The sequence below is a fragment of the Oncorhynchus mykiss genome, chromosome 3, assembly GCF_057628025.1.
Source record: "Oncorhynchus mykiss isolate SJ-2025 chromosome 3, ASM5762802v1, whole genome shotgun sequence".
In the NCBI taxonomy this organism is placed as follows: Eukaryota; Metazoa; Chordata; class Actinopteri; order Salmoniformes; family Salmonidae; genus Oncorhynchus; species Oncorhynchus mykiss.
In genome coordinates, this window is record NC_143024.1 from 9584763 (window position 1) to 9597662 (window position 12900).

General features: G+C 41.1%; 1 protein-coding gene across 2 annotated transcripts in view; it reads left to right on the forward strand.

Annotated features, from left to right (window-relative positions):
* The window catches only part of LOC149984314 (collagen alpha-1(XIV) chain-like), a 239470-nt gene that overhangs the window by 143011 nt on the left and 83559 nt on the right, over nt 1-12900 (forward strand). For both annotated transcript variants that reach the window (XM_090219964.1, XM_090219955.1), the window contains exons 27-31: nt 623-746; nt 4562-4705; nt 5068-5232; nt 6556-6594; nt 8329-8467. In XM_090219964.1, the coding sequence (XP_090076090.1) occupies nt 623-746; nt 4562-4705; nt 5068-5232; nt 6556-6594; nt 8329-8467 (611 nt within the window). The remainder of the gene's footprint in view (nt 1-622; nt 747-4561; nt 4706-5067; nt 5233-6555; nt 6595-8328; nt 8468-12900) is intronic.

Here is a 12900-nt window from a genome sequence, read left to right on the forward strand (position 1 = left end):
GTGTGGTCGAGTGGTTTGCTGATGTCTACGTTGTGAACAGAGTGCCCCATGGTGGTGGTGGGGTTAATGGTATGGCCAGGCATAAGCTACGGACAACAAACACAATTGCATTTTTGTCGATGGCTGTTTGAATGAACAGAGATACCGCGACGACCTCCTGAGGACAATTGTGAGGCCCATAGTTTTATGGTATCTGTGACCCGGTCATATGAAATCCATAGATTAAGGCCTAATGAATTTATTTCAGTTGACTGATTTCCTCATATGAACTGAAACTCAGTAAAATCTTTAAAATTGTTGCATGTTGCGTTTATATTTTTTGTTCTGTAAAGTTATTTTCTGTAAAGTTATTTTCTACATTTTTTAGAACAGATTCATGTTCAACATTCCAAATGATAAACACCCCTAAACCCCCCCCAAGCCAAAAACACTGTTAGAATTATCTCTGGGTGTGATGAAAGCTTTTACACCTCCCTCTCCCTCTCTCCTTTTCTCACTCTCTCTCTCTCTCTCCCTCTCTCCTCTCTCTTTCTTTATTTCTCTCTCTCTCTCTTTCCCTCTCTTTCTCTCTTTTTCTCCCTCTCTCTCTCTCCCCCTTTCTCTCTCTCCCTCTTACTGACAGGTTGCTATAGCACAGTTCAGTGATGATGCTAGGACTGAGTTCAAGCTGAACTCATACGCTAACAAGGAAACGCTGCTCGACGCCATCAGGCGAATCACATACAAGGGAGGGAACACCAAGACAGGTGTGTACTAAAGTCTTCTGCACACATTCACACACACACATTCACACACACACACACACACACACACACACACACACACACACACACACACACACACACACACACACACACACACACACACACACACACACACACACACCGTCCCATTTACCCTGACTGCTATGGGAGAAGCAGGATGGCCTGGCTTGTATGGTCGTCGGTCCCAGCGAGCTCTGTTCCTTATTCCCCTGATTTAGGAGGTGGAAACAGGTGCTTTCAGTGCAAACAAGACAGTTTCAGTTTGCTGATAGCCTCCTCCTTTGTGGGGAAAGAAGGAATTTCACACTTGAGCTCAGTTTCTGCCCTTGATGTCTCTGAAGGAATCTACAGTGTGTAATTGTATTGCTGAAACTCTACCGCAAGTCTAACAACAAAGTGTATGACTAAGGAAGAGAGAGATTCTATGCAGTTGGGAATTTATTTTCGTGCATAGTGCTTCTGTCCCGTACAATATTTGCACAGCAGGTTTGCAGACTAATCCTGGCAGCAGTGTTAGAAATGAAACACCTTGTCTACACATACAGCTTCTCTGCTCTACCCAGGGGGGAAGGTACTACCAGCGCTACCCACAGAGGACATGTTTTCTCTGGCTAGAGATGCAAGCTGAGGCCTCTCTCTCTCTCTCTCTCTCTCTCTCTCTCTCTCTCTCTCTCTCTCTCTAGAGATGTAAGCGGAGGTCTCTCTCTCTCTCTCTCTCTCTCTCTCTCTCTCTCTCTCTCTCTCTCTCTCTCTCTCTCTCTCTCTCTCTCTCTCTCTCTCTCTCTCTCTCTCTCTCTCTCTCTCTCTCTCAGGGAGTCTGGCGGTAGAGCTGTAGATGTGACCCTTTGGTGTTCTGTACATGTCTACACTACTACACACACACACACACACACACACACACACACACACACACACACACACACACACACACACACACACACACACACACACACACAGCGATTATGTTCGCTCTGCATTTATTCATTAAGGCTTTAGCTTGACTGTCTTTTCATTTGGAGCTTGAGATGATTGATTTCCAGTAGCTGCTGGTATTAGGGCTGATCCCTCTGTGCTCCATATAGTATTCATACTGTACTGAGGGGATTCTAACAGCGGATCAACATGATTGGCCTGGCCTCATTCCCTCTTTTTTTAACCACCAATCACGTCTAAGTCTGAGGTTTAATAACACAAAGACGGTATCGCAGTGGAGTCTTCACCCAGATCTGTTTGTGCTGTCTTGCCAACCCCATTGCTGTTATTGTCACGCCAAACATGACAAATGACAGTAATGGAGTTGCCAAAACAGCACAAATAGGTCTGGAACGTAGGCTAGCCTTCACCTAGTTACCTAGTTACCTAGTTACCTAGTTACCTGCAGCCCGATGTATTGTTGTTGTTGACGAGGTCTTTCAGGTCTTGGTTGAGGAGGAGTATTTCTGGGAACTTGGTGTTAAGATCTTGGTTGTAAGTTTGGAGGCAAAGAAAGGAAGCTGATGGCCAGGAATGAGCCTGAGGATTTATGTCCAAGAAACACATTTCACACACGTCTGAGATGGACAACATTTGATTGATGGTGTGATATTCCACTCAGGACCCTGGCAGCCGCACACACAAACAAACACACACACACACCGTCTACCACAACACTCTCCACAGTGATAGAGGCCAGCATGTCTTCATGCCTGGCTGGATGGATATTGTGATTCCAATTTGACCTCTGTTTAATATAATACCATGCTGAAACAGACATAACTCTCCCTGGTACAAGACTGATGTTCACTAGCTCTGCCTGTCATTCATCTTCACTGAAAGGCACTTTAATAAAGCTCACAGAGACAGCTGAGAAAAAGAGGGATGGAGAGAGAGAGAGAGAGAGAAGGGGAGAGAGAGAGGAGGGGGAGTTAAAAGGGAGCTAGAGAGAGAGGGAGAAAGAGAGAGGGAGGGAGGGAGAAAGAGAGAAAGAGATGGTGAGAGAGAGGGAGAGGGAGGGAGAGGGATGGATGGCCGTCCAGCAAGCTGCTCAGCCATCCTCGGTCTCCATATTAGATGATACAAAGTACCCTTGTAGTGCCTCAGCCATGCACAGCCATGCAAGACATATTTTATTCAGAGACATCCCAGGGAGGCTGTTTTAAAAAGCTGCTATTACGGAATGACCTTAGACATCAGAGAGATATTAGACATGCACATTGGTAAAGAAAAAAGACTTGCAATGATCCCCACTTGCTTCTGCCCCACCTGCTTCTGCTCTGTTCGTCCTCTCTACGGACCGCTCCGATGCCCACAATAGGGCTAATGATCTAGGGCGATTTTTGTCTCTGTCAAGGTTTTAGAATAGATAAGACAGGCTCCTCTTTCTTTGTTTAATGTGTCCTATCAGATTTTCACATTTCCTCTATTAGCATCTCCCGAATGCAATAAATCAGTGGCAGGCAGCCCTGGTCCCGGAGGGCCGCAGGTTTGGGATTTAATCAACCAGGAAGACCAGGTGTGTTGAATTTAGGCTGAACTGACCTGATCAATTAGCTCAGTTGGTCAGGTGTGGTGCTTAGTTGCAGCACTCCAGGAACAGGGTTGTCTCCCCCTGACAGCCATTCATGAAACAGTCTAGCTAGATTAGTTATGATAGATATTATATTGTTATTATTATTCATGTTATTATTGTTATTATTACTAGTATTACTATTATTAATGTTATTATTGTTATTATTATTATTTCTGTTATTATGACTTTATGACTATTATTAATGTTATTATTGTTATTATTATTATTATTATTACTGTTATTATTATTAGTGTTATTATGATTATTAGTGTTATTATTATTATTAGTGTTATTATTATTAGTGTTATTATTATTAGTGTTATTATTACTATTATTGTTATTATTATTGTTGTTATTATTAGTGGTATTATTACTATTAGTGTTATCATTACTATTAGTGTTATTATTATTGGTGTTATTATTACTATTAGTGTTATTATTATTAGTGTTATTATTACTATTAGTGTTATTATTAATATTATTATTATTATTATTATTTGTGTTAGTATTATTATTGTTATTACTATTAGTGTTATTATTATTGTTATTGTTATTATTATTTGTGTTATTATTATTATTATTATTATTGTTATTATTATTAGTGTTATTATTACTATTAGTGTTATTATTACTATTAGTGTTATTATTATTATTATTATTATTATTATTTGTGTTATTATTATTATTGTTATTATTATTAGTGTTATTATTACTATTAGTGTTATTATGATTATTATTGTTATTATTATTAGTGTTATTATTATTAGTGTTATTATTATTATTGGTGTTATTGTTATGATTACTGTTATTATTATTATTATTGGTATTATTATTACTGTTATTATTATTATTTATGCTATTATTACTGTTATTAATATATGTGTTGTCATTGTTATTATTATTGTTATTAATACTATTATTATTGTCATTATTACTGTTATTAATACTATTATTATTCTTGTTATTATTGTTATTAGTTGCTCCTGATGTGCCTGTCTTCCCTATCCATCCTCATATATGGTCTGATAGTCGTCCACACATTAACAACAGGCTGTATAGATATAGTCTGATAGTCATCCATACATTAACAACAGGCTGTATAGATATGATAGTCGTCCACACATTAACAACAGGCTGTATAGATATGGTCTGATAGTCATCCACACATTAACAACAGGCTGTGATGTGTAGATATGATCTCTGTCATTCCTATCCATAGAAATATAACTCTATGTCTCGATCCATCCAGGCCGAGCCATTAAGCATGTGAAGGAATCTATCTTCACCTCAGAGGGAGGAGTGAGGAGGGGGGTTCCTAAGGTACTGGTGGTCCTCACCGATGGCCGTTCCCAAGACGACGTCAACAAGGTCTCCAAGGAGATGCAGATGGAAGGTGAGTGGCATAGTGTGAGTCCCAAATAGTGCCCTATTCTATGTTCTGTATAGTGCACTACTCTGGCCAAAAGTAGGGTGGGACTAGGGAATAGGGTGTTATTTTGGATAAAACCCATGTTTCTTCCTCTGAGGACAATACACTATTCCATTGTATTATATTGTTGTAACAGAACTATTCATGGCTCTCAACCCAAAAACAAAACTTAGAGAGAAATATGTTCGAGGTAGAAGGGTCACTTAGCAAGTCAGAGAGTGGTAAGATAGGCCAATCAAATCGTTTCCTTGGATTTGTTTTTGCTTTATTGATGAAGAAAAACAAAATATTGTTTTTAAAACTATAACAATGTATGTCCTTTGAAGGCTACATCATCTTTGCCATCGGCTTTGCTGATGCGGACTACGGAGAGTTGGTGAACATCGCCAGCAAACCCAGCGACAGACACGTCTTCTTTGTGGACGATTTGGACGCTGTCAAGAAAATTGAGGAGCAGCTGATCACTTTTGTGTGTGAGGCTGCCACTGCCAGTAAGTACTGCCAGAACTGAAGTAGCTGCCATTGGAAGAATGTTCCAGAACTGATATAATCTACTGTAGAATAGAGACAGATGGTAGGTTTGGTCATGTGGTCTCCAGAAGTGATATGATCTACTGTAGAATAGAGACAGATGGTAGGTTTGGTCATGTGGTTTCCAGAACTGATATAATCTACTGTAGAATAAAGACAGATGGTAGGCTTGGTCATGTGGTCTCCAGAACTGATATAATCTACTGTAGAATAGAGACAGATGGTAGGTTTGGTCATGTGGTCTCCAGAACTGATATAATCTACTGTAGAATAGAGACAGATGGTAGGTTTGGTCATGTGGTCTCCAGAACTGATATAATCTACTGTAGAATAGAGACAGATGGTAGGTTTGGTCATGTGGTCTCCAGAACTGATATAATCTACTGTAGAATAGAGACAGATGGTAGGTTTGGTCATGTGGTCTCCAGAACTGATATAATCTACTGTAGAATAGAGACAGATGGTAGGTTTGGTCATGTAGTTTCCAGAACTGATATAATCTACTGTAGAATAGAGACAGATGGTAGGTTTGGTCATGTAGTTTCCAGAACTGATATAATCTACTGTAGAATAGAGACAGGTGGTAGGTTTGGTCATGTGGTTTCCAGAACTGATATAATCTACTGTAGAATAGAGACAGATGGTAGGTTTGGTCATGTGGTTTCCAGAACTGATATAATCTACTGTAGAATAGAGACAGATGGTAGGTTTGGTCATGTGGTCTCCAGAACTGATATAATCTACTGTAGAATAGAGACAGATGGTAGGTTTGGTCATGTGGTCTCCAGAACTGATATAATCTACTGTAGAATAGAGACAGATGGTAGGTTTGGTCATGTGGTCTCCAGAACTGATATAATCTACTGTAGAATAGAGACAGATGGTAGGTTTGGTCATGTGGTCTCCAGAACTGATATAATCTACTGTAGAATAGAGACAGATGGTAGGTTTGGTCATGTGGTCTCCAGAACTGATATAATCTACTGTAGAATAGAGACAGATGGTAGGTTTGGTCATGTGGTCTCCAGAACTGATATAATCTACTGTAGAATAGAGACAGATGGTAGGTTTGGTCATGTAGTTTCCAGAACTGATATAATCTACTGTAGAATAGAGACAGGTGGTAGGTTTGGTCATGTGGTTTAATGGGTTAGTTATTATTACAAAGAAGAGGATTCATCCACATTTAAATCTTAACAAGAGGATCTTGATTCATGATGAAATGACAGTGATTCATTTCCTGGTCATTATTTAACCAACCCTTTCATCCATCTTGTTTTTAGCTTGTCCATCGGTTCTGATGAGCGGCAACACCATGGCAGGTAAAACTATGTAAAACACGTACAGCTGGTTACTGCTTTATAGTCATAGAATGTGTATCCCTATTGAGATAAACCCCTCTCAATCTACAGTCAATGTGGATTGTCTGATCCCACTTAGTCATTCACGGGAGAGACTCTGTGTCCCTGGCTGTTGTCCGGAGCAACGTGTCATCTGCCACGTGATTCTGGTTCAAATCCAGTCAGACGGAGTTACATAGAGTCAGAGTGTAGTGGAGGGTATACACCGTGTACCACCGTAACTAACACTGGGCATTGTGTGTACTCACTTCTTAATCCCTACGATGAGCATCAAAGTAGTGTAGTGGAGGGTATACACCGTGTACCACCGGATCTAACACTGGGCATTGTGTATACTCACTTCTTAATCCCTACGATGCACATCAAGGTAGTGTAGTTGAGGTGTACACCGTATCAGTAAGGCAGATGGAACACATCACAATGTTAAGCTACAAATGTTAATTTTTTTCCCCGTTTTAGGCTTTAAGCTGCTTTAAAGGGAGGCAAGACATGCCTCATAATATGAAGTAAAACGTCCAGTTTGAAACATTTAAGGAACAGGAAAAATATAGGGATGCTGATGACAGGCCTTAACCGTCTTCTGATTGATGGTAAAGGCTTTGCCAAAAACCTTGTCAATGAAATGTTACCTGCTACAAGGTAGCCTATGCCTGCCTGGCAGAATGATATCATGATTATTTCCATCAATCCAGTGGCTGTTTGTTTGGCAAACCCCATCTCATGTGCTGTGGAAATACAGCTAACCACTTAAATTAAAGGGTAACTACACTCAAAAATATAAATTTCTTCGCTTTTTCTCAGACCTCAAAAGCGTTCTCCTGATGTGGTTAAGGCATTGTTATGGGCTTAGAACATCCAATTCTGTTGTTTTTATAGTAAGAAAGTGTGACTTTAAGAGCGAAAACCTGAAGGAGAAAAAAAAGATCTGAAACCTGTGAATTCCTGACTCAGTTGACAGCCTCATTTATCTGTTTCAATAGTCGACCTACTATTATCCTACTTCACAGAACAGCTTGGGTTGGCATGCCTGTGAAAGACCAATATGGAATTCATCATTTTTGGACATTCAGAGTGAATGTCACTGTTTCTCATAGGATTTTTGACAGAGTTCTCCTTTCCTTCGCCGGGTGGGAATAGGAAATACTATCCAGAGGGAGAGTGGTTGACAGAATGACATTATTATTATTACTATGTATATATCCAGCACCTAAACACTATTTACTACCATGGCCCATTTTGTTGCTTGAAGATAAAAATGTGTGCCATTTTATTCTAGTATTCTAGTATCTCTACGGTTCTCTATGGTTCTCTGTTGTTCTCTATGGTTCTCTGTTGTTCTCTATGGTTCTCTATGTTTCTCTATGGTTCTCTGTTGTTCTCTATGGTTCTCTATGTTTCTCTATGGTTCTCTGTTGTTCTCTATGGTCCTCTGTTGTTCTCTATGGTTCTCTGTTGTTCTCTATGGTTCTCCATGGTTCTCTATTGTTCTCTATGGTTCTCTGTTGTTCTCTGTTGTCTCTGTTGTTTTCTATGGTTCTCTGTTTTCTCTGTTGTCTCTGTTGTTCTCTGTTGTTCTCTATGGTTCTCTGTTGTTCGCTGTTGTCTCTGTTGTTCTCTATGGTTCTTTGTAGTTCTCTATGGTTCTCTATGGAGTGGTTATAGCATAGATGTGTGTTCTGCTCCTTCCCTCCTTAGGCTTCAGGATGATGGACATGTTTGGCCTGGTAGAGAAGGAGTACAGTAACGTAGAGGGAGTGTCCCTGGAACCAGGCTCCTTCAACAGCTTCCCCTGCTACAGACTGCACAAAGACGCCCTGGTCTCACAGCCCACCAAGTAGGTTCTACTAGGTTCTGTGTTTTGTCAGTGTGGTTGTCATGGCGATGAGAGGTAAAAGATCAGCTAGGGTCCACACTGAGCTCACTCTCTCCTCCAGTGTCCACTCTTGGCATATTATTCCTGGAATATACTCCAACAGCTTCCCCAAATGATAGGTCAGGTGGAAGTTTCCTTCTGATAGGTCAGGTGGAAGTTTCCTTCTGATAGGTCAGGTGGAAGTTTCCTTCTGATAGGTCAGGTGGAAGTTTCCTTCTGATAGGTCAGGTGGAAGTTTCCCTCTGATAGGCCAGGTGGAAGTTTCCTTCTGATAGGTCAGGTGGAAGTTTCTCTCTGATAGGTCAGGTGGAAGTTTCTCTCTGATAGGTCAGGTGGAAGTTTCTCTCTGATAGGTCAGGTGGAAGTTTCTCTCTGATAGGTCAGGTGGAAGTTTCCCTCTGATAGGTCAGGTGGAAGTTTCTCTCTGATAGGTCAGGTGGAAGTTTCCCTCTGATAGGTCAGGTGGAAGTTTCCCTCTGATAGGTCAGGTGGAAGTTTCCCTCTGATAGGTCAGGTGGAAGTTTCCCTCTGATAGGTCAGGTGGAAGTTTTGCCATACAGAATCGCTTATACCCATCCAATCCTTTCGGATACACAGACGTGCCTATGCCTGGAGGAAGAGGTTGTTCCTGAACTGTCCTTGTCCTCCTCCTAGAGGGGCCTTCCTCATCCTCTATGGGAAACTTGTACTTGAAAACATCAAGGGAGGGTCAAACCCAGTTGTTAGCAGGAGAGTTGTACTTTAAAACGTCAGGGGAGGGTCAACCCCAGTAGCTAGTAGGAGACTTGTACTTCAAAACATCAAGAGAGGGTCAACCCCAGTAGCTAGTAGGAGACTTGTACTTCAAAACGTCAAGAGAGGGTCAACCCCACTTGCTAGCCGAAGACAAACACCAGAGCTCTTTGAAATAGCAGCCAGTTATTTTCAAGGTCCCTCAAACAATACAAAGTTATTGCCAATGAAAATCACTTAGGGGAGTCTAATCACATGTGAAGTGTGTGTGTGTGTGTGTGTGTGTGTGTGTGTGTGTGTGTGTGTGTGTGTGTGTGTGTGTGTGTGTGTGTGTGTGTGTGTGTGTGTGTGTGTGTGTGTGTGTGTGTGTGTGTGTGTGTGTGTGTGTGTGTGTGTGTGTGTGTGTGTGTGTGTGTGTGTGTGTGTGTGTGTGTTGACAGATGTAGCTCTACTCCTGCTGAGGATAATATTTAGTTTAGACTTCTACTTTCATAATGTTCAGAGGGGATTGTGTTATTGCAGTGGAGGGACTCAGCACCTCTAAATGATGTCTTCAGGGTGACCTGCAAACACCACGGCCCATATCCAAACATCACTCAGTCACATACTAGATAATGTACAGTGCCTTGCGAAAGTATTCGGCCCCCTTGAACTTTGCGACCTTTTGCCACATTTCAGGTTTCAAACATAAAGATATAAAACTGTATTTTTTTGTGAAGAATCAACAACAAGTGGGACACAATCATGAAGTGGAACGACATTTATTGGATATTTCAAACTTTTTTAACAAATCAAAAACTGAAAAATTGGGCGTGCAAAATTATTCAGCCCCCTTAAGTTAATACTTTGTAGCGCCACCTTTTGCTGCGATTACAGCTGTAAGTCGCTTGGGGTATGTCTCTATCAGTTTTGCACAACGAGAGACTGACATTTTTTCCCATTCCTCCTTGCAAAACAGCTCGAGCTCAGTGAGGTTGGATGGAGAGCATTTGTGAACAGCAGTTTTCAGTTCTTTCCACAGATTCTCGATTGGATTCAGGTCTGGACTTTGACTTGGCCATTCTAACACCTGGATATGTTTATTTTTGAACCATTCCATTGTAGATTTTGCTTTATGTTTTGGATCATTGTCTTGTTGGAAGACAAATCTCCGTCCCAGTCTCAGGTCTTTTGCAGACTCCATCAGGTTTTCTTCCAGAATGGTCCTGTATTTGGCTCCATCCATCTTCCCATCAATTTTAACCATCTTCCTTGTCCCTGCTGAAGAAAAGCAGGCCCAAACCATGATTCTGCCACCACCATGTTTGACAGTGGGGATGATGTGTTCAGCTGTGTTGCTTTTACGCCAAACATAACGTTTTGCATTGTTGCCAAAAAGTTCAATTTTGGTTTCATCTGACCAGAGCACCTTCTTCCACATGTTTGGTGTGTCTCCCAGGTGGCTTGTGGCAAACTTTAAACAACACTTTTTATGGATATCTTTAAGAAATGGCTTTCTTCTTGCCACTCTTCCATAAAGGCCAGATTTGTGCAATATACGACTGATTGTTGTCCTATGGACAGAGTCTCCCAACTCAGCTGGAGATCTCTGCAGTTCATCCAGAGTGATCATGGGCCTCTTGGCTGCGTCTCTGATCAGTCTTCTCCTTGTATGAGCTGAAAGTTTAGAGGGACGGCCAGGTCTTGGTAGATTTGCAGTGGTCTGATACTCCTTCCATTTCAATATTATCGCTTGCACAGTGCTCCTTGGGATGTTTAAAGCTTGGGAAATCTTTTTGTATCCAAATCCGGCTTTAAACTTCTTCACAACAGTATCTCGGACCTGCCTGGTGTGTTCCTTGTTCTTCATGATGCTCTCTGCGCTTTTAACGGACCTCTGAGACTATCACAGTGCAGGTGCATTTATACGGAGACTTGATTACACACAGGTGGATTGTATTTATCATCATTAGTCATTTAGGTCAACATTGGCTCATTCAGAGATCCTCACTGAACTTCTGGAGAGAGTTTGCTGCACTGAAAGTAAAGGGGCTGAATAATTTTGCACGCCCAATTTTTCAGTTTTTGATTTGTTAAAAAAGTTTGAAATATCCAATAAATGTCGTTCCACTTCATGATTGTGTCCCACTTGTTGTTGATTCTTCACAAAAAAATACAGTTTTATATCTTTATGTTTGAAGCCTGAAATGTGGCAAAAGGTCGCAAAGTTCAAGGGGGCCGAATACTTTCGCAAGGCACTGTATATAGTAAATCATGTAATCAGAAGGGCCATTATGGCATTTGTTGTGTGAAGGTAAGATAAGCCAGTCAAATGAACTTCTCATTACTCTGCATCAGATATCAGATATCGGGACTTCCCATTACTCTGTATCAGGTATCAGATATCAGGACTTCCCATTACTCTGTATCAGGTATCAGATATCAGGACTTCCCATTACTCTGTATCAGGTATCAGGTATCAGGACTTCCCATTACTCTGTATCAGGTATCAGGACTTCCCATTACTCTGTATCAGATATCAGGACTTCCCATTACTCTGTATCAGATATCAGGACTTCCCATTACTCTGTATCAGATATCAGGTATCAGGACTTCCCATTACTCTGTATCAGATATCAGATATCAGGACTTCCCATTACTCTGTATCAGGTATCAGATATCAGGACTTCCCATTACTCTGTATCAGGTATCAGATATCAGGACTTCCCATTACCCTGTATCAGGTATCAGATATCAGGACTTCCCATTACTCTGTATCAGGTATCAGATATCAGGACTTCCCATTACCCTGTATCAGGTATCAGGTATCAGGACTTCCCATTACTCTGTATCAGATATCAGATATCAGGACTTCCCATTACCCTGTATCAGGTATCAGGTATCAGGACTTCCCATTACTCTGTATCAGATAGCAGGACTTCCCATGACACTGTATCAGATATCAGGACTTCCCATTACTCTGTATCAGGTATCAGGACTTCCCATTACTCTGTATCAGATATCAGGACTTCCCATTACCCTGTATCAGGTATCAGATATCAGGACTTCCCATTACCCTGTATCAGGTATCAGGACTTCCCATTACTCTGTATCAGGTATCAGGTATCAGGACTTCCCATTACTCTGTATCAGATATCAGGACTTCCCATTACTCTGTATCAAATATCAGGACTTCCCATTACCCTGTATCAGGTATCAGATATCAGGACTTCACATTACCCTGTATCAGGTATCAGGTATCAGGACTTCCCATTACCCTGTATCAGATATCAGGTATCAGGACTTCCCATTACTCTGTATCAGGTATCAGGTATCAGGACTTCCCATTACTCTGTATCAGATATCAGGACTTCCCATTACTCTGTATGAGATATCAGGACTTCCCATTACTCTGTATCAGGTATCAGGACTTCCCATTACTCTGTATCAGGTATCAGATATCAGGACTTCCCATTACTCTGTATCAGGTATCAGGTATCAGGACTTCCCATTACCCTGTATCAGGTATCAGGACTTCCCATTACTCTGTATCAGGTATCAGGACTTCCCATTACTCTGTATCAGGTATCAGATATCAGGACTTCCCATTACCCTGTATCAGGTATCAGGACTTCCCATTACCCTGTATCAGGTATCAGGTATCAGGACTTCCCATTACTCTG